This window comes from Alligator sinensis, unplaced genomic scaffold (genome assembly GCF_000455745.1).
Source record: "Alligator sinensis unplaced genomic scaffold, ASM45574v1 scaffold420_1, whole genome shotgun sequence".
Taxonomy (NCBI): domain Eukaryota; kingdom Metazoa; phylum Chordata; order Crocodylia; family Alligatoridae; genus Alligator; species Alligator sinensis.
In genome coordinates, this window is record NW_005842298.1 from 1,287,470 (window position 1) to 1,309,994 (window position 22,525).

Here is a 22,525-nt window from a genome sequence, read left to right on the forward strand (position 1 = left end):
ATTCCTCTCTGGGTTTGGCATGATTAGTCAGCCATGTTGACTGCCTTGTGGCCTGGAGCCCCGGGAATGAGGGAGGGGCGGGGAGAAGATCTATATTTTGAATGTCTCTGGAGCTCGGCTTCTAGTACAAGTTTAAACATGTATTCTAAAAGAAGTTTTATATTGCAGTGTTTAATTTGTTCATCCATGACTTCTTTGTGGCTTACCTGGTTTAGTTCTGAAATTTGTCATACAGGGTCAAATTGGGAGATCTCAGTTTTTGGTTGACCTAAAATTTTTGTTTGGCTTGGATGTCTGGCTTCATAACCCAGTGGTTAACATAATGTTCTGGGTCAGAATATTATTCATATTTAATTTTTATATGTGAATATTTTTTTCATGCACACCTATAGATATTAGTGAATATTCCTTCCTTCTCAAAGCAGGACTATCATTTTTGTTATCCAGTACAATGATTGTGTATTTATAGATGTATTCTGTGTAGAACATAATATATATTATATACAGTAGCTGGAGATGCAGCCATTGTTCCAACAGGAATCTTACGCCATGTTAAACAAATATCAGCTGCTGGTGGCAAAGGAAGAGATGGAAAAGGTGGACACTTTGCGCTATGTCTGGGAGAAACTGCTGGTCCGGGGCAATGAAGTGCAGAATGAGCTAGTAGCTTTGCAGCCCAAATTCCGGGGTGAGCTTATTAGCACTGTGGAGACTTTCATTGAAGACTGTGACCAATTTTATGCAGATTATGACAAGGTATTAATATTTGCTGTATTTCAAAAAAATTGGGAGGTTGGGGGACAGGGTTTGGATACATGTTCAATATAGGGAAAAAATTACTTGGAGAGAAGGATAGGTCCATGATATCAGAAGAATGCTAATCCTTGTAAATGCTGTTGTGTTCATCCTGAAGAGTGGGCTGTATGTATAGTATGTAGTCACTGGGATGTCAGATGATCACTGCACTCTTCTGAGCAAAATACCTCCTCATGAGGTCTGTCTTCCTTTGTTTTTCTGGTCTGCCAAACACTTCACCATTATCCCTATACATTTTGTAGTTCCTAGTTTCTTTTCCTTTAAGCATTAAGAGCCTCCCATCCCAGGCTCTGGAAAAACAACTAACTAACTTTACCCTATGATTAGGATTCATTGAAATCAGCAGATCAGTGTTGGAACCAATAGAAAAGTCAAGCAAAGTCCATTCTGAGTTGGAGCAGACCAGTTGATGATATTCGGCTAAAGTAGCTAGTTAATGCCTACCTCTTGAAAACAAAAATAGAATCAATTAGTGGATACAATAATTTTAAGTATAAAAAATATTTTCATACTTTTTTTGGCAGATGAGGATCTTTGTGTGAATCTTATTGACCCAAAGAACCTTGTCTGCCTATGTCCTTAGACCAGCACAGTTACAACCTACACCCCTTAGTACCTTTTTGTCACCCTTGATCTTTCATCAACACTTCATGGTGCTGATTTTTTCAGGGACTTGCCAGTGATATTAAATTGTTAGATATGAACAAATACAATAGACTTCTATTCTAGAAAATTAAGCTGAAATTTGTTTGCCTGGGATAAACTGTGAAATTGTTTTTATTCTTTATATTCCAGAATGGACCAATGGTAGTAGGTTTGGAGCCCCAGGAAGCCAATGACAGGCTGATCATGTTCCAGGTACTCATTGTTAAGTTGGAAGATAAAATGTGCTGCTCCACTCTGTGTTTAACAATATATTTTAATATAATAATAAAAATGAATATGCTTATTTAATAGCTAAAATCCACTTAATTAAGCCTACTGGTAACAAAGTTGGAAAATAGATCTGTGTATTATGATGGGGTAATCAAAGAAAAGAGAAAATATTATCAGACACTTGCTAATATGCAGTTTAAAGGCAGGATGTTTGAAATAACACATAATTACTATGTCCAGGTGTCTGCATAATGATGTTGAAGATATTTGCTGGCATGTCTAGCCATGCTTTTGTTCTTCCTTCTTGCTAAAATACTACTTTGACCTTGATTAGTTACTGCCCTAAAGATGGCAGTTTGCTTCTTTTTAACACTTCTCATTAAATACAGTCTGACATCAGAGGTCAAATCTTGGTTTTACTACTCTCATGTGAATAACCTTCTTTTTCTTGCTAGTTGGTTGGGGTATAATGGTCCCCTACTCAAATCCCTTTCTTGAGACAAGCTCAAGATAACCTTGCTCACAATGTACAACCAAAGAGCCATACCTCAGTGCTGTCTTCAGTCCTCACTGCTGTTCCTGCAATAGCCTTGGCATCATAGTTTTTTAGGCTAACACTCACTACTATGAGGACTTCAAACATGCATATTATTGACAGTTGTATTTTTATTTAAGCATACCTTTTTAAGATTTGACCATTGTCCACTTCTTGCTATGGGTTCCTTTGCTGCTTAGCCACTATTTTAGATAAGTTGCTTTGGTATTTGCTCTTTTCTATGGTTCTAACCCTAATTTTGGCCCTTTTTTATTGTAGAACAGATTTGAGAACCTCTTCCGAAAATATATAACTTATACAGGTGGAGAAGAGCTCTTTGGTTTGCCTGTCACACAGTATCCTCAGCTACTTGAGATAAAGAAGCAGCTGAACTTGCTACGGAAACTGTACAGCCTGTATAATAGTGTCATTGACACTGTCAATGGCTATTATGATATTCTTTGGTCAGAAGTGAATATTGAGAAAATCAACAATGAACTTCTAGAATTTCAAAATGGGTAAGACTATTTGAATATTGTACAGCTAACGCTGCCTGTGTTTTCTACTGTTTGAATATTGATATTAATTCCTCTTGAACCTATTTGGATTAGTAATTCTTGCTTTTTAAAACTATTTCTTTTGGCACTGGCTTTTACCAGATTTGGGGTCACTTACCAATGGATAAATTCAGGTTTGTTCCTTGAAAAATTTCATTAAATAATTAATTTTGCTTACTTGAAGCAAGCAACTGAATTAGGAACTGATGATTCCCTTCTCTGGAATAGGATATTTATGGCTTCAAAATGTGATTGAAAAGACTTTCCATCTGAAAACTTGTCTTATGTTAACTAAGGGTTTCTTCCTGACTTAGTGCTGGATAGGCATACCCTAAAATTATCCGAGTTGAACAGAAAGCACTTAATTACTCTTTGGAGAATCAATCCTAATACCCTTGTACAAAAGGGTGGAGTAGTTGAGGGAATTTTTGTACCCAATAGACTTATTGGGAATATGGTCAGAGGAGAAAAGGGGAAGGACATATTTGAGAAGGCTGAGTTATTTTTCAACATTTCCAAAAATAAGATGCATGATGATTTGACATCCTTGTTATTGAATGTCCAAAAGGTAACCAAGAATAATATTAAACAAATGCAGTTTTCCACCCTTGTTCATGTGGCCAGGTTATGATGGATGATCTATTAATGTGAAGTGGCTCATTTCATGGAGTGCGAGATAAATACAAAGAAGCTAATGGTAAAGAGGCACTTGCATTTTATGGAAGCACAGGTGGATAATGTCAAATGCAGATGATAGCATCAGTTCATAGGCAGTTGAATAGTGATGAAATAAACAGTTTATCTTAAATGCCATTTAAAAAAAAAAATCCAGGAACCTTAAAGTACTCTGAATTATAGGAATGTATGTTGCATCATAGTTAAAGCCCTAAGTAATCTTGAACAATTAATGTCATAAAACAGCCTAAACTTTTTTTAAAGGTAATTTATTGTTTAATGCACAGATGTCATAAGCTTCCTCGAGCTTTGAAGGAATGGCAGGCATTTCTGGACCTAAAGAAGACGATTGATGATTTCAGTGAGTGCTGTCCATTGCTTGAGCTAATGTCTAATAAAGCAATGATGGCTCGACACTGGAAGCGAATTACAGATCTTACTGAACAGAGTTTTGACGTAGAAAGTGAGAGCTTCAAACTGAGGAATATCATGGAAGCACCTCTGCTGAAATACAAAGAAGAGATAGAGGTACAGATTGGAATGGAACTGAAATATACTGGTATCGTGTGATTTCCTGCGACACTGCTTCCACACTTGAAACAAAAGGCAGCAGAACATGCTATTATTCATTCTCCACTGTGCACAGACTTGAATACACAATGACACTGGTGATCAATATCTCACTCCTCTGGTTCACCTTGAAGGTTTCTGATAAAATGCTTATGACGCATCACAATATATTTAAAAACAAACTAAAGGTTTCAGTGGGATACTGCTAAGGGATTAAAAGCTGTGCAGGTAGCACATTTCTTACTGTTCAGGCAGTGAGTATTGTAACGGCTTTTCTCCTTCATCCTAGTTTAAGGAGTTCAGTAAAAGGCATCATGAGGTGTGTGCTCTTGTATCACCCCTGTCATCTTTGTCCTTGAGTTGAAGGCAGAAGCTAGGGTTTGCCTGCAAAAAATAAGGAGTTCTGCAACATTGCATCTAACTCATTCAGTGTTCATCCAGTGTGCTGACTGCTTCAAAATGCAGACATTCCTAGATAAGCTGTTTCTAGCATCAGTACGCCTAAGTTGTTTCAGAAAAGCTTGTTGGTACCTTTTTCTTTTTTTAGGTTTACTATATTTAGTTGGTCAAATGAAGAGAACACATAGTTGAACTATGGATTCTTGAATTTGAGGTGAAGAAACTTCTCACATTAATATACTATTTTTATTTTACAGGATATCTGCATTAGTGCTGTAAAGGAGAGGGACATAGAGCAAAAGCTAAAACAAGTGATTGTTGAGTGGGACAACAAAATATTCACCTTTGCCAACTTTAAAGCCCGTGGTGAACTGCTCTTAAGAGGAGACAGCACTTCAGAAACAATTGCTAGCATGGAGGATAGTCTGATGATTCTGGGTTCTCTCATGAGCAACAGGTAATGGTAGAAAGACTTGCAGACTAACAGATGACTTATAGGACCAAGTTGGCTTTCCTAAAGTAGATGGAAACATAAGATTGTGTGTGTGTGTGGGGGGGAAAGACACCATCAGTTATGAAAGCTACCCAATACAGCTGAATGACTTCTTCCCCCTAGATGTTATTGTTAGTAGGCTTTGTAAGTACAAATACTAATACATCTGAAGCAGGTTGTTGGATTGCACCTAACAGTAACTATATTCTTGATCTGTGCACCTCATTACATTCTTTATTTTGGAGACTTAATTTTGAGCATTAAGTCTTTTGTATATATGACAGAAAGTATATGACTTGGGTATATAATGATTTCTGAGTTAAGATTAAATAAATAATCCATGTTAAATTTTTATTTATAATTAGAAAACGAGGAATTCTTATCAGATGTTCATTTTTATTGAACTGATTGATTAATTAATTTTGATTTGGTCCATTATGAAACTTGCTAAAATAGTGTTGCTTCTAGGTCTTGACTCAAAATTTTAAGGAAAACTGGTTGGTTGGCTCTTTGCGTTGCACATTTTCTTTAATAAGGAATCTTATAATCTTGGTGCCTCTATTTGAGAGGTAGAGATGATTATCTCAGGTCCTGAAGGTATTCATCATTGATTATCAGAAGAGGACAAAACATTTGTTGAAGGGCCTGAAAGGGGTCTTGTAGGACCATAGACCAGGGTGTGGTCAACTATTGAGATGACTGATTAGCTGCTGTGCAAAGAACTACATAAGCGTCAAAAGAGCTGAATTTAACAATCCTCAGGGTGGTCTGAGTCAGCCAGTTATATGAACCTGAAGCTTTGTCTTGGACAAATATTGACCCAAAATGGTTGATATCTATTGAAGTGTACAAGTGTACAAGTGTAGACGGTTGTCATAATAGGCATCCAAATCTCTTATCATGAAGTTCACCTTTGCAATGCATTTTCCCTGAAGAGAGATGCCCCGATAATAAAGAGTCCCCCACAATGTAATGTGGGTAACAGGGATTGCCCCCCCAACCTGGCAGGAGCTGATGAGTGCACAGCTTTTTTTTTTTTTCCTTCTTTAAGTGCCAGGACTCTGGGGCTGGGTGGGGCAGCCATTGATGGGACTGGGACAGTGGGCAGGGAATGGGGCCTGTTCAATTCGGAGATTCAGCTGATTCAGCAGTGGCCAAATCTCTGAATCAGATTCAGCTGAATTGATTTGGGACAGTGATTCGAATAGCTGAATTGAATCGCTGTCCCCTGGATTGGCTGAATCCAAATTCAAAGCAAATACTAGCCACTACTCACAGGCCTACTGTCCAACTTTACTCTTGAAAATTTCTGAGGATGGAAATTCCATAACTTCTTTAGGTAGCTTGTTCTGCATCATAGTTAGAAAGTTCCCCTTAATTGCCAACATAAATTTCCCCTCCTGCAGTGTGTGGCCATTGTTCCTAGTTCTGTCCCCTAAGGCCACAGAGGAAAGCCCAGCTGCATCTTTTTTTGTAATCACCCTTCAGGTATTTGAAGACTGTTACCAAATCTTCACTTCACTTCAGTCTTCTCTTTCCCAGACTAAATAACCCTAGTTTGTTCAACCTTTCCACATAAATCTTCCTTCCCATGCCCCTAATCAGTTTTGTCACTCTTGGCAGGATTCTTTCCATCCTGTCCACCTCTTTCTTGAAGTGCGAAGCCCAAAACTAGATATGATATTCCAGGCAAAGCCACCAGTGCTGAATTGAGTAGAAGAATCAATTACTTGATTTGCAAGTAATCCTTCTGTTAATACAATCTGGTATATTCTTGGCTTTTTCACAACAAGAGCACACTGACTAGTATTCAAATTATGGTCTACTGTAACTCCCAGGTTCTTCTTTGCAGTACTACAGCCTACCTAATCATTCCCCAGTCTGTATTTTTGCATGCAATTATTCCACCCCAAGTGCAGGATTTTGGTCTTGTCCTTGTTGAATCTCATCTGACTGATTGCAGACCATTTCTCCAAGTTACATAAATCATTCCACATCCTTACCCTACACTTGGAGAATGCCTACAACTCCACCCAACTAGGTGATGTTCTCAAATTTGCAAAGTGTGCACTCAATCCCATTGTCTGAATAATTTAATGAAGATAGTAAACAGCACTAGACCCCATACAGACACCTGGGAGAACCTCACTTGATGCCTCCTACCAACTAAGCATCGAGCTATTGGTGACTGCCTGTTGAACACAATGACCCAACCAGCTATGTATACACATGACAATACTTTCATCTAGTCTTCATCTAGCAGTAACTTTACTGAGGAAGAAAAGGTTACTAGAACTAAAAAAGAAAAACTGACAGACAATATGGAGCTCAAGAACTTTGGAATTCCAAGTAGGTGAGGCATTTGGAATTGCTATCACATTCACTAATAGCTAGATAAAGAGATAAATTGTTCTCCAAAATCATATAATTGAATCACTCTGTGGCCAGGGACAGACATTGTACATAAACTGGCATAAGTGATCAGGAAACTGGTTTAAACCTGTAACAGAACAGACATTCAGTGCACATTAACCAGTTTAAAAATGGCTGAAACTGGTTTGAGAGGCACGTGGTTGAAAGTAGTTTTAGACTTAAACTGGTTTGACCCGAATCAGTTATGCAATGTCTGTACCAGACCCCTTCGTGGGTTAAGTTAAATCAGACTACCCCAGCATCCCAGTTGCTTTGCAACTCTGGGCATGGTTCTGCTCTCTGCACCAGCCCAGCAAGGCTGGCCCCTCCTCTGCTCCCTGGGTAGAGCTCTGGCAGAGACTGCAGGCATCTGCCTGGCTTCCTCCTGCTCCCCCTCCTCCCTTTCACCACTCCCTGCTCAAACAGGGATTCCCCCATCTCCTCTGCCACATGCAGACTCCTCTCAGCATTAGCTAGCTTACCATATGCTGCCTATGCTCAGTGCTGTGGGAGATGGGCCAAAGGCAGACAGGACAATGTCAGCTTAGGGCTTTTTGGAGCTAATCAACTGGTAGATTGTAATGTCCCTCTGCTCCTTCCTTGGAAAAAATTGTTTAGAAAGAGCTCAAACTAATGAGAGAATCTGTTTTGCTGATGGGCTGAAAAATGCTAACAACTCCCTGTGAAACTCCCTGCTGTGTAATTGAAGCTCTGTTATCAACAGTATGGGGGGAACCCCTCCCTAATCAGTGTCCTGATGGGGCCTGACCACACCCCTGCCCCCAGCTCAGCGCTGAAGAAGGGAGGGGAGGGAAGCTCTAGTACTCCTCCCAGCCTGGCTTCTAGCATGAGCCACTGCAGGCCTGTGCCTGGATTTCGTGAGCCTAGAGGGGGATCTCTATGCAGTTACAAACCAGTTTAGCTTATCTAGGTTAGACTAACCTGCAAAGATTGATCCAATTTACTCTTGGGCTTTTTGAATGTCTGTCTCTAGCCTACAAGTTCCTCCACAAAAAAGTTTTGTTACCTCAGCTTTAATGACAAAGGCCCTGACACCTTACTGGGGTCACCAGACCCCAGTTGTCTTTCCTGCTTGGTGCAGGGGCGCTGGACTCAATCTTCTGAGCACCCTTCCAACCTTACAATCTATGAATGTGTTGGCACTGGATTTATGACCCAGATACCTTGTTCGGGTGGACCCAAGCCCTCAGACTGACCACAGATTTTTAAAAATTTGATAATAGGCAAGTTTTATTGATAGGCAGTGATAACAGGTAAGAATAATGCAGGCAAGGCAAACAAACTAACACCCCCGCCTTTTACCTCCCACCCCATTTTATTTCAGATTTACCAGTCCTCGGGTTGTTATAGAGGGAAGGTACATTTTTCACAAGCTTCACCTTGTGATTTTTTTCTTGAATAATTAGATGTTGGCAGCCTGTAGGTTGAGGGCTGAGGCACCCCCGCCCCCCCCACCCAGTGGAATGGGTGAGATGGGCAGGTGGTGTGCTCCTTATCCATGGTGACCTTGGGTTCCCCCCTCAGGGGCCCTTTGCTGCTCTGAAATTCCTTCTTTTGTTTTCTTTTCCCCTTCCTGATGACTTCATTTCTGGGTACCACTGATTTGGTTTCCCTGTGGTTGTCATAGTCATATTTTGTCCTGTCAGCATATTCTCTTGTTTCAACAAACCCATTACATGCACACATCTTAATTTGGTCATTTACCAGTGTCTTAATTTAGTCCATCCACCAAAGTGGAAATCCCAAAGGCTCTGCAGTTGGTCACTGTGACCTGGTCACTGCAGCAGAGTCCCTTATCTGTTATAGAACAGTTTCCAAGCCTGTGTCTGCTGGCTTCAGATACAGTGGGCCTTGAATGAAACTTAGTCATAAACAGGATTTTAGAAGCCAATTAACCCTTGCTGGTCCTCTGGACCATTGTTTAGTGTACTATCTATTTTACCTACAAATCATTTTCTAAAAGCAAACTTCCAAATATAATTTTCTCGCCATTAGCCTGGAGAGAGTATTAAAGTGAAGTACTAAATGCTACAAGGTTATATTGACAGAGATGCCTTGTTCAACTTGTGTCTGTTTCTTCTGTGGCAGCACTAGATCACACTGTGGTTTCAAGAAGATTAAGGAACAATGTTGGGTAAAACTTCCCAAAGCATAATCTCTCTAAAAGCACGTTTCATTTATTTTCTACTTTTAAACTGTGATATGTGCTAATTAAATCATTGGAGTTATGCTTTAGTCAGAGTTGGTTACAGTGCAAAAATTCTGTGCATTTAAGGTGGTGTGTCCCATTTATCATGGTAAGTATTTGATTCTTAAAATGCCTTAGATGCTTTTTTTTTTTTATTCTTTACAAAAATACATAATGGAAAAATGTTTTTATTACAGGTACAACACACCATTCAAGGCACAGATTCAAAAATGGGTATACTACCTTTCCAACACAACAGACGTAATTGAAAACTGGATGACAGTTCAGAACTTGTGGATTTACTTGGAGGCTGTTTTTGTAGGAAGTGACATTGCAAAGCAGCTTCCAAAGGTTTTTGAATGACTTTTTAAATATTTAGTAAATTGTATTTAAAAGATTTAATTAAATAGTGACGGATAACCATTCCTGAATTGCAGATTTTACAATTCTTGCCAAGTCATCTTTGTTCTCTGGCCTTATTCATGTGTTGCAGTAAGTTTATCTGACCAGTTGCATGAAAGTCTGAATCCTACTTTTTAAGAAGTACTAGTTCAGGTTATGGACTTATGATGTGACATCATTTACCAAGGAGTCTTTTAAGAAATTGATTTGTGTACAAGTTTTGAAAAGAAATAAAGGAATGCACACAACTAAATCTTGTATTTTGTGGAGAAACAAACTAGGGTGGCCTTCAATTCATTGAATTCATGTGACATAAATGGTCCCTCTAATTACTAGCTGCCAAACCGTAGTGTGCCTAGATAACAAAATAATAATTCATATGTGAAAAGTGCAAGAAGTTAAAATGACATTATACAATATAAGGATCTTCATTTGTATCTGTGGGTTTCATATTTTAGATACTCATTTTGTTATATAAAAAGGGGAATTATCAGGCATCTAAATATGAAGGTGCATGTTACTTGCATAGATTGTAAGAGGAAATTATTACAAGTACTGGCAACTATGCTTGAATTCTACATGCAAAGGCACTAATCTTAAGTACAGCACAAAATCCAGTTGTATATGAGGTAACATTAAAATTGTAAATGAAAATGTGTTAGATCCATCATTTTTAAAGTTGAGACATGGCAGCTATTTTGTTAGCTTCCTTGAGAAAAGGCAGGCAGCAAATGGAGACACTGGGCTTTATTCTGGTGACTTAAAGTGTAGAAATCTCTACAGCATGATAGTTTGCAGAAATTGACCTTCTATGGGGATAGGTGACCAAAGCTGAATGTTTAGGAGACCAAATTAATAACCTCAATTGCATTAATAGCTGCTTTTCCTCTTATTCCTGCTAGGAAGCCAAGCGTTTTTCCAACATAGATAAATCATGGGTGAAGATAATGACACGGGCCCACGAGACAATGAATGTGGTACAGTGCTGTGTGGGAGATGAAACCATGGGACAACTGCTGCCACACTTACTAGAGCAGCTAGAAATCTGTCAAAAGTCACTTACAGGGTAAGGTTCCTAAAAGGTCATGAGCAAAAAGTGCTACTATATTTACTCACATCCAAGACAAGGACCCCTTCCAAATAGAATGGGATGGGGGAGAACCTTGTCTTGGATTTGAGTACTGGCTGGGGCAGGCAGCAGCTCAGCTCCAGCTTTGGTCCTGGTCTTGGGGCCCACCATTCCTGTGATGGGCTGGAATGTTTGTTTGGCTGGGGGGAAATGTGATGAGTGTGGAAACCTGCAGCCTTCCCTCTGCCCTGCCCCCACCTGCCCCCTCCCCCATTACCTGTTCTGGTCCCTCCAGCCCTGACCCAGCCCAGCTTAGAAGTGTTGCTGCTTCTCTCTGTTTGGTTCGAGCTGTGTGCCCCAACCTGGAGCATAGCTGCTGCTGTATGGGCAAGTGGGCAGAGAATGGGGGAAGGCAGGTTACAGTGGGGAATGGGAGGTTGTGGGGGCAGGCTGTAGGGAGGAATGAAGTGAGGAAATAGGCTGCAGGGGTAGAGGGTGGGGAGGCAGGGGGTGGGGAAGGCAGGCTGCAGTGGGGAGCAAGAGGTGGGGTAGGCAGGTTGTAGTGGGGAGAGGGGGTGGGGAGGCAGGGAGAGGGGGGGCAGGCACACATGGGGGCAAGGGCGGGGAGGCAGGCACAGGCAAGGAGGGGCAGGCAGCAAGCGGGGACATGGCCCATGGTGGGGGACAGGTAGCAGGCAGAAAAGGGGCAGTGGAACAAGGGGCAGGGGTCTAGTTTCTCATATCCCCACTGCTGCTTTCCCTGCCACAACAATATGGGCAGGGGGACACAAATATAGAATGTAATTAGTGGAAGGTCATTTTAAATCTAGAATAGTATTTTACAATTTTCCAGGTATAGAATCTAACTATTGGTGGGTTGTATTAAATTCGAAGTAGTCTTGTATTAATCTGGGTAAATACAGTAAATAGTTTGGTATTGATTTGGGTAAATATAATAAATTATCTAGCTGCAGGACTAGAAAAGAGGGTGGTTCCTTCAGTGTTTGGTCTACTCGGAGTGGAGCCAGGCAGAGTTTAGTCACCTTGACACAAGAAAAATCGGGAAACAAATTACTGAAACTTAAACTTGAGGTAAGTGCTGCAAGAGGAGGGTAATAAGTCACTTTCTGGATAGTAGCATCTGACTACAGAGGCCAGTAGGCCTGTACACTGCCTGGTTCCTGTGGAAGCTAACAGAATGTCCAACCCAGTCAGTTGGATGGGCAAGCAAATTGATGAAATACATGTACGCCTTAATCTGAATCTTCTCGAGTGTGTTGACAGGCTGACTGTGAATAGTGAGAAAAATGTACTTCCTTCAAAAAAATCTTTGTTTAAATTTTAGTAGCCTTTTGCCCCTTCAATTTGACCTTTATTAAACAATGGCTACTTTCTGTGAAATCATATCTAATACAAAAGAATAACATCAAAGGCACTCTTAAACCATCATGGTATGATGCGTCTGAACTGCTGTTGTATTAGCATTAATGAAAACTATACTAATGTGGTGTATTCAGAGAGCTTGGTCTTCCATCACCAAAGGGATAAGTCAAAGCTCACCTTAAGGCCATACTGAATACATTACCATGATAAGGCTTGTGACTTTTTTTTTTCCTGTTTTCAACTCCAGGTATCTGGAGAAAAAACGACTCCTTTTTCCTCGTTTCTTCTTTGTATCTGACCCTGCTCTTTTGGAAATTCTTGGCCAGGCCTCAGACTCTCACACAATACAGGCCCACCTGCTCAATGTGTTTGACAACATTAAAACAGTCAGGTTCCATGAAAAGGTATGAACAGCTCTAATCTCACCAGTCTCTGTAACAAATCAGCAACCAATGCATATCTCTTTGTTAAAAGCTAAGCTTTATGATAGTGAGTGGAGCATGCGACAGATACGCCAAGGCTCATGTTCACTAGTTCTGGTTAGGTTTTTATCTCTCTGGAGATTTGGGTTCCCAGACTTACCTTATTTGACAGGTAAATTTATGTATAGAGTAGGACTCTTACTTCAGAAGACTTTCACCAGCAACTGTATTTTAAGCAGAAGAAAAGCAAACCCTGCCTCCTGCAGTTTAAAACATTGATTAAAAGGGAATTTGAGTTTCTAAAAAAGTAAAGCCTGCCATGATAATGAGTCTCTCTTGTCTGAATGTTTCCAGTGGGAAAACATAACCTGCACTATGTAAGCTGAGGTATTTGTATTATGTTATATTAAAAAGCATTCTCTCTTCACTCCCTGCCTTTTCTTTCCTTGGTGTTGGTTCCAAAAGTTAACTTTTAGGTTATTGATTTTAAGGCTAAACTTCAAAATCTAGGATGTTTGAGATGTGAAACTGAAATCCAGGTAGAACAAATTTGCCTAGAAGTAAGTTCTGCAAAGAAAAATATATAAAGGCTAAGTGTTCATTACTGGGGACTGCTGGCTGTTTTGTTGAAATCCTTGCCATGGACATTTCTCTCCAAATGCTTTATCATGCAAGTGACATACCATGAGTTTACTTTGGTAATGCTTTGGAAAGACACGTACTGTCAGTGGCCATCATGTTCAGAACATGTTATAATTGCCAATACAATTCCCTGTGAATGGAATGTAAATCTATTGGTTTCTTCCCTCCCACCTGTTCCCAACATTTTTGATAGGAAAATATCAGTATTACAGAAGTAACTGCATGTTTTAGAAGTATCAGTCCTATTGAATTGGTGTTCTAAGCCCTTCAAGCAATTCAGAAAAATCTCTTCCTGAGACTAGCACAACCTTGAGATGAAAGCACTTAGCTAGTATTAAATACTCATTTGATTTCTGTAATATTCTCTGTGTTACTTTTGAGCAAGTCCCTTAATGCACTTTGTTCCACAGCTTCCCACCTTTCATCTGTTGCCCTGATTTCAAGACTAGAAGCTGCATTGTTGTGTATGTGCAGCATTTAGATGAGTGGGACTTAATGATCAGTTGGGGAATCAAGCAATTCTTAAACAAAACAAAACCAACCCCCTGCTCCCCAAAAGGCATGACCAATTTAGTTGCCTTAATTGTATTTGTCCTCTGAAGTATCGCTTAAGCACCACTGAAATAGCATCATGGTTCAGATGAAGCCTCTTGGTATTCATCTTCATTTCCTTATCTTTCTTCATAGCACATGACATTAGATCAAAATAAAATGTCCAGTTAAAAACTGGGCATGAAATAAATATTATGAAAATTTATTTGATGACCAAAGTTGAGAAAAATGAACATGCATCCACTGTATTTTCTGTGCTGAAACATCTTGTTTTTATTAGGTATATGATCGTATTCTGTTGATTTGCTCTCGAGAGGGTGAGGAAATTGAGTTGGATAAACCCGTAATGGCTGAAGGTAATGTGGAAGTTTGGCTCAATTCCCTTTTGAAGGAATCCCAGTCCTCATTACATCATGTAATTTGCCAGGCAGCCACAAATATTCAGGAAACTGGATTTCAATTAATAGAATTCCTCTCTACTTTTCCAGCCCAGGTAAGGTTCTTAAAATGGGTGAAGGATTGCCTACAAATAACTGTAATTTCTTAGGTTACCATGCTTTAGTTATATGTTTTAAAAAAAAAAAAGGAAAAAAAATAGAGCTGGCATTTAACAGGGCAAAACTTGAAGGGTATATTTTAATGTCCTTTTAGAAAGTAGTAGTATTGTTAATTTAGTTGTGCTCATGAGGCATCTAGAACCTACAGAGAGAAACTGCATCCTAGAACACTATGAACAGTTAAAACTTAACCTCTGTGCATATAAAATAGTGGTAGTGGAGATATTTTTTTTTTCAAAAGCTTAGTACCACAATGTTAAAAACAGAAACCATAATAAAATTATTCCAGTTAATTCTGTGTTTCTGAACACAGAAAAAACAGTAGTATATTTGAAAGTTTGCTTTTGACAAACAGTTCGTGCTTCCTATTCATGGGGCTTTGGCATACCAGTAGAAATAAATGTTAAGAAAATGCATTTCTAAAATTGGAGCATAATATTATCAGTTTGACTGTTTAATTCATGCTTTAGTCTAAACTGATTGGCACAAGAATCATTGCAGTTGAGTGGTATTAAAGATCTGAGTGACAACCTTGACTGCTACTTCCTGCATGTGACTGGGCAAAGTGATGGAGGACCTAGTTTTTATAGATGTTGAGCACTCAGGCTTCCATGCAAGTTGATGGAAATATAGGATACTCAATATTTTTGAGAAGTCATTATTAGCTGAGTTGTGCTTGTTGCGGTCCAGTAGGGAGTGCGCCTGCACTGAGCCACCTACCTCACTGCACCTGACCACCTTTTGGGCTCTAAGTGCCTCCCTGGGGGACCTCACATCTGGCTGACCCAATTCTTGGAGCACACCCACTAGCCTGGGGGTAATGCCACCACCACTGAGTCTGGACTGATCCTGGCCTTATGCCCCCTGGGAAACACAGGCCTGGTAGTCTTTGAGGGTACTCAACCCACTCCAAGAACTTGGGGTGCTTCTGTTAGTCTGAAGCACAAATAATGGTCTCCCTTAGCTGAACCAAGGGGTCCCCAAGGCATAATCTAGACCCACTCCCAATAAGTCTCCCATGTTGGGTACAAATGAGAATTTTATTGGTTACAAGGAGTAAGTTTGGAATAGGGTACAGGGTAGAGCAATATCAAAGAAATTTCATAGAGCAAACAGGGTGGCTGGGTAGCCTTTGATCATGCATCTGAGTTTTACTGTAAGCTATATATCTAGTTAGATCTCAGGTATCTTACAAGTATCATCCAGAGGCAGGTGGAGATTTCTTCTGGAGGCAGGCAGTCTGTTGATCATGAGTTTCAAGATAGAGAGCAAGTTTCAGATGGCACAGCTTCTTTCTGAGGTTTTGTTTGTTTGTTTGTTTGTTTGTTTTATCATGACTACTGCTTCTCCTCCTGGGCAGTCCTTTAACTTATAGCCCTTATGACCTCATTTACCTGGTCCAATGAAGGCCAGCACCTGTTGGCTGCCAGCCAACCGATTTGAAATGCATCACTAGTTGCTGGGTAGACTGGCATTGCTTAGAATAGTAGGGAGCCTAAGCCCCCCCACCAAGGTATGTGATGCCAGTCAAATAGGCAGAGGAAGCAGGTTTGCTCCATCCCTCAGGAATGTATCCAACTTGGGTTACAACTCTGGATTGCCTAAAGAGATGGGATGTCTGCCCCCTGCAGTGACCATGTTAACCAAATTGTCACATAAGAGAGTTTTTGGGCAGAGACAGAGGTGACAGTCTGCTACAGTGCTTCCCTGTTTTGTGTAAAGCTCAATGGTACATGTGTTTCCCTGTGGGGTCACGCCAACTTTCGGGATCTCAAAATTGCTCTGTTAGACAGGAGGGTGTGAAACAATTGCACCTCTAAAAATCAATTTGACGTATGCGCGCGCACACGTGCACATACACATGTGCACACTACCAACTTAGCCACATACACATCCAATATTACCAGCCTAGGCACATGCATAGCTATCACCAAGTTAAGCACATACACACCAAAAATTAGACAACAATCAGTTGTCAATACCCACACACTCAGTACACATGCACAGATCACTAATTCATATATCATGTACACAATGAAATATTTGTTCCTAATTTGCATGGTAAGGTGTGTATGTGTGTGCTTGGGGTACTTGGGATACCCAGGGGAAGGTTAAGGTGAGAGAGAGTTAAAGTGTAGTAAAAGTTGCCAGGACTGGGATTAGAACCAGTAGACTAGAGAGAAGCTGGGCTGAGGAACTGAGGCTTGGGGTTACTTAAGGTCAAGTGGCCCCAGGGTTACTTGAGGTCATTGGTGCTGGGGTGGAAGCAAGGGAAAAAGCCCAGTGGCAAGTAGGAGATGGCTAGGAAACAGACAAACCAAACCAAACTCAGGGTTTCAAAATTATAGGTTTATTAAGTAGACACTCACTGACTCACTCTGGGAGCAGGAGAAAGAGACTCAGTGGAAGGGTTGGAGTCCAGATAGGGAAGAGAAGCAGAGTCCAAGTCCTTTACTTGGGGAAGGAAGGTGGGAGATAGCTACCTATCCTGGGCTGTGAGTTGATCCTCGATGGCTAGTTGGGGTCTTCTCCAGCAAGGTGTTGTCCAGAGGGGGGTCACTGGCAGGGCTTCTGGGTGGATAGATGGTGTGGCATGGTGCTGATCCAGATGGAGGGCATCCCACTGGGTCTGTCTTCACTGCCCCCTTTTATAGGGGCAGACCTCCTATGATCCTAGTGGCAGGGGCATGCCCAGGTAAGAGTCAGCCCCTGGTGTATGGAGCATGTGCACTCTTAGGTAAGGACATGCAGTTTCAGGTGTCTGTAATGGTGGGTTGACTGATTTTTCTGCAGCAGTCTTTGTCTTCCAAAACTTGAGGCAAGGAGGGATCAATGCAGGGTGATGGTTGGGTCATCAAGTTGATGGTTCCATCATTCAGAGGAAGCTATTTTTTAGACCTACTGCCATTTGTCTCTGAAGCACCCTCATTCATCCCCATTCATTTAGGGACCAATTTACATAGGAGGGGTGGGTATGAGTCATAGGTTACAACATCTTACACAACAGGACATGGGGACAAGATGGGAACAAGATGGGACCCTGATGCACAAAATGGATACTTGATGTCACTCATTCCAACCCACATTTCAGACCTAAATCATACAATGTTAATATGAAACAATAAAACTCAATACACAAATGATAGGAATACAATATAATGCAACATAACAGTAAAAATCAATATAAACATAACAGAACACTATTTACAATATAAAAAGGGGCTTATTACAATAATAGCTTACAAGAACTTAGCTTACCTAGTACTACTTGTAATCACTTATAAGGGATAGAGAGGGCCGAGAGGGTCAGAAATGGTTAGGGGAAGGGGAGGGAATATATCTTTAAATAAAAAAGAAAAAAAAAAAGAAACTGTGGGTTTTGCTACATGTGACTTCATTAAAGTTTTTTGAGATCTGCTGGTAAGCAGTGCTGTAACATTGAAAAGAAGTAGTCACTAGTTGGGGCAAGAGAAATGGCAAAGGAATGTTGATGGAAAAAATATCTCTTCAGAGATCAGGTACCCCAGTCTTTTTCAAAAGCGGTCACAAAATTTTTCATATCCTGGCTTTTAAATATGATTATTCAGGTAAGTGTATATCCTAGATGAATGCATGAGTAACATTTCAAAATGCAATGAAAGATTTATAGATAATATATATGTTCACTACAAATAACCCTTTTTCTCAGACCATGCTATTTCATGTTTTGCAAGGTTGGGTTACTGGGAATCCAAATGATTTGGACAAGGGACTCAGAAGAAGCTTTGTCTAATGCCCGGTATGATAAAAAAATAATGCAGAAGACAAACCAGTTTTTCTTGGACCTACTTAACACTCTGATAGACATGACAACAAAAGACCTTAGTTCAGTTGAACGAATTAAATACGAGACACTAATCACTATCCATGTACACCAGAGGGACATCTTTGATGATTTAGTAAGTATTGTGAATTTCGCTTTAAGCAACATTAGTCTTTTGAAGAACGTTAACTAATGTGCTGTTACAGTCCAAAACGTGGCTGGATGCAAGTTTGGAGATACCACAATTGTACATATCCCTACCTGAAAGTGGCACTGTTTCCAACCTATAGCAATAACTTTCTGAGATACTGCCTACATTTCTGAAAATCACACTATACTTCTGTGGATAAAAATAAGTCACTAAAGTGACTTACAGTCAAGACTGATGAATTCTTAGTTTTTAAAACTTAAAATTGTAAGGAAAAAAACCGTCCATTTGTTATTTAAAAGATGGGCCCTGATTTTATAATTGTTCTGTGCACTTACAAGTTAACTTGCACAGATGAAGTTCAGGGCCAGACTAATATGCCCACAGTTGACCTTGATGCGTGCATCCCAAGGCAAGTACAAGTGTCAATTCAAGAGGAATAGTGAAGCTTTTAGGATACCTTTCTTTTAAAATGTTTTAATTCCACAAGTTTAGTTAAAATTCTTCAAGCAATTCTACCTTCTATAAGTCATTAAATAAGACTTGAAATAAGCTGAAAGGTTCTAGTGTAGAATTTATTAAGGATGGTAAATGGCCCAGAACTGACAAAATTAATAATTTGCATTGACTGAATCAGTTCTTGCTGTCAAAGCCTCCAAGAGAGCCTTAGTTTAAAGGACAATTAAGTCCACAAGATAAATGTCTCTTCATCACCACTTAGAAAAAATGCTTAATTTAGGATTGTAGCTTACAAATAAATGAGGAGGTAATATTTAATATATCATATCTCAGCAATGGAGATAACAACATTTCTGTCTCAATACTGGCTTGTTGGAATAAACTGCACCTCTTATCTGCTGGCAATCCAAAATGGGACAGATACTATAAAAGGAAGACAACAGCATGTTCTTTTAAGAACTTGATCCCTCTCTCCTCCTTCCACAAACATTCAGGACAAAAATGAGTGAATTTGCCAACTGTATATTTTATATATTTTCAAATTCAACACACTAAGGCTTTGCATCTTAATAGATTTTGTAGACGTTGGGGCTGGAAGGGACCTCAAAGATCATTGAGTCCAGCCCCCTGCCCCAGGGGCAGTAAGTCAGTTAGGGTCAAAGGATCCCAGCAAGATCAGCACCCAAGCATTTGTTGAATGAGTCCAGAGTAGGTGACTGCACCACTTCTGGAGGGAGTCTATTCCAGGTCTTGGGGGCTTGGACAGTAAAGGAATTGTCTTCTGTCCAGCCTAAAACTGTCTTGAAGGAGTTTATGACCATTGGTCCTTGTTTTTCCTTGGGGTGTTCTGGTGAACAGACATTCTCCCAGGTCCTGATGTATACCCCTTATGTACTTATAGGCAGCCACCAGGTCCCCCCTGAGCCTGTGCTTTTCCAGGCTGAAGAGTCCCTTGGCTCTCAGCCTCTCTTCATAAGACCTATTCTCTTGCCCTCTGATCATGTATGTGGCTCTCCTCTGTACTCTCTTGAGAAGCTTAAGATTCTTCTTGCATTGTGGAGCCCAGAATTGGATGCAGTACTCCAGCTGCGGCCTCACCAAGGCCAAGTACAGCAGGAGGATGACGGCCTGGGATTTGCTTGAAGTGTCTATGGATTCAAGCCAGAGTTGTTTGCTTTAGCAGCTGCGACAGCGCATTGGTGGCTTATGTTCATCTTGTGGTCAATCATGACCCCCAAGACTTTCTTTCAGCAATGGTGCTAGCAAACATAGCACTGCTGAGCCTATAAGTATGCTGCGGGTTTTTTTTTTTTTTCCTAGGTGGAGAACCTTACATTTATCGGTATTGAACATCAAGTTTCTATCTGCCCACTTACTAAGTTTATCCAAGTCAGCCTGAATCACTAGCTTCTCTTCAGGTGTGGACGCTATGCCCCAAAGTGTAGTGTCATCAGCGGACTTGGCCAGTGCGCTTCTGACACCAATGTCCACATCATTGATAAAGATGTTAAAGAGAACTGGTCCAAGGTCCAAGCCTTGGGGGATGCCACTGGTCACAGAGCGCCATAATGATTTGCTACCATTGACCACTACTGAGGCCAACATCAGAGCCAATTTCACAGCCAATGGACTGTGGTGTAGATGAGGGCACAGTTGGTCAATTTTTCCATGAGGAAGTCATGGCACACCAGATCAAAGGATTTTTTTAAAAGTCCAGATATATGAAATCAATCTCTTCTCCCTTGTCCAGGTGATACGTCACCTTGTCATAGAAGGAGATGAGCTTGGTCGGGCAAGACGTACCCATGACCCAATTTCACAGCCAATGGACTGTGGTGTAGATGAGGGCACAGTTGGTCAATTTTTCCATGAGGAAGTCATGGCACACCAGATCAAAGGATTTTTTTAAAAGTCCAGATATATGAAATCAATCTCTTCTCCCTTGTCCAGGTGATACGTCACCTTGTCATAGAAGGAGATGAGCTTGGTCGGGCAAGACGTACCCATGACAAAACAGTGCTGGCTGTCCCTCAGGATGTTGCCCTCAGCCAGCTTATCCAGAAGGGTCTCCTTGATAATTTTCTCCAGAATCTTACTGGGGATTGAGGTCAAGCTGACTGGCCTGTAATTCCCAGGATCTACTTTCCACCCTTCCTTGAAGATGGGTACCACACTGGCCTTCTTCCAGTCTTCAGGTACTTCACCCGAGTGCTACGAGTTTTTGAATATTTTTGCCAATTGTTGGGCTATGACACCTACCAGCTCCTTGAGTACTCTAGGGTGTAATCTGTCAGGACTAGCTGACTTGGAGGTGTCCAGCCTCTCAAGGTGATCCTTTACTAGATCACCTTGATCTTAAGTCTGAAATATGCTTAATCTGGTGCAGCTGACCAAATTAGACATATTTTCAACTGCGTCATGTTGTTGCTTGTGAGTACTGACTTATTTCCTACTATTTTCGTCAGCTCTTTCTTAGTAATATCATTTTATATGTGATCAGCCCACGCATGAGTCAGAGTTGGAAATGAGTAGAGAATTGAGTTTTTAGATATCCCACCTACCAGAGTTAGGGACAATCTTGGGGATAGCTCGATCAAGCCTTCAGTCAGTGTAGATGTAGTTTGGGATCTTCTGGAAGGGCTAGACGCTTTTAAATTTGCAGGTCCAGATGCCCTCCACGCAAGGGTTGTTGAGGGAGCTGGCAGGGGTCATTGCGGAGCCTTTGGCCCAGCTGCATGAGCATTCATGGTCATCTGGCCAGGTGCCGGGGGATTGGAAACTGGCTAATGTGGTCCCTATTTTTAAGAAGGGGAGGAAGGAGGACCCAAGTGATTATCCCAAGGTGAGCCTGTAAGCCTCACCTCGGTGCTCGGGAAGCTCTTGGAGAGGATCATCAAGGAGCATATCTGTGGGGGGCCTGCAGGGGAGATCATGCTCAGCGGCAATCAGCATGGCTTCACCAAAGGCAGGTCCTGCCAGACCAACCTGATTGCCTTTTACGACCAAGTAACTAAATCCTTGGATGATGGTGTTGCTGTGGACATAGTCTTTCTAGACTTTAAGAAGGCTTTTGACACTGTCTCTCACCCCATCCTCATCAATAAATTGACTGTGGCATTGATGCCTGCACAGTTGGATGGGTAAAAAATTGGCTGATGAGGTGCACCCAGAGAATAGTGGTAGACGGGTTGTACTTAACCTGGTGAGATGTGAACAGTGGGGTTCCTCAGGCCTGCACTGCTTAACATCTTCATTAGCGACTTGGATGAGGGGGTGAAAAGCACGCTGTCCAAGTTTGCTGATGACACTAAGATGTGGGGCGAGATGGACACACTTGAAGGGAGAGAGAGGCTGCAACTAGATTTAGACAGACTACAAAAGTGGGCAGACGAGAATAGGATGGAGTTCAACGTAGACAAATGCAGGGTGCTGCACCTCGGGAGAAGGAATCCACAGCATACATACAGGCTGGGGAGTTTCCTTCTTGAAAGCACAGAGGCAGAAAGGGATCTCGGAGTCATTATTGACTCCAAGATGAACGCGAGCC

General features: G+C 41.0%; 1 protein-coding gene across 1 annotated transcript in view; it reads left to right on the forward strand.

Moving 5' to 3' along the window:
* DNAH5 (dynein axonemal heavy chain 5) overlaps window positions 1-22,525 on the forward strand; it is a 291,360-nt gene that overhangs the window by 123,234 nt on the left and 145,601 nt on the right. The window contains exons 25-34 of the mRNA XM_025209635.1: window positions 538-756; window positions 1,612-1,674; window positions 2,507-2,745; window positions 3,747-3,987; window positions 4,686-4,885; window positions 9,740-9,893; window positions 10,847-11,010; window positions 12,644-12,800; window positions 14,293-14,505; window positions 18,283-18,507. Of these exons, the coding sequence (XP_025065420.1) occupies window positions 538-756; window positions 1,612-1,674; window positions 2,507-2,745; window positions 3,747-3,987; window positions 4,686-4,885; window positions 9,740-9,893; window positions 10,847-11,010; window positions 12,644-12,800; window positions 14,293-14,505; window positions 18,283-18,507 (1,875 nt within the window). The remainder of the gene's footprint in view (window positions 1-537; window positions 757-1,611; window positions 1,675-2,506; window positions 2,746-3,746; window positions 3,988-4,685; window positions 4,886-9,739; window positions 9,894-10,846; window positions 11,011-12,643; window positions 12,801-14,292; window positions 14,506-18,282; window positions 18,508-22,525) is intronic.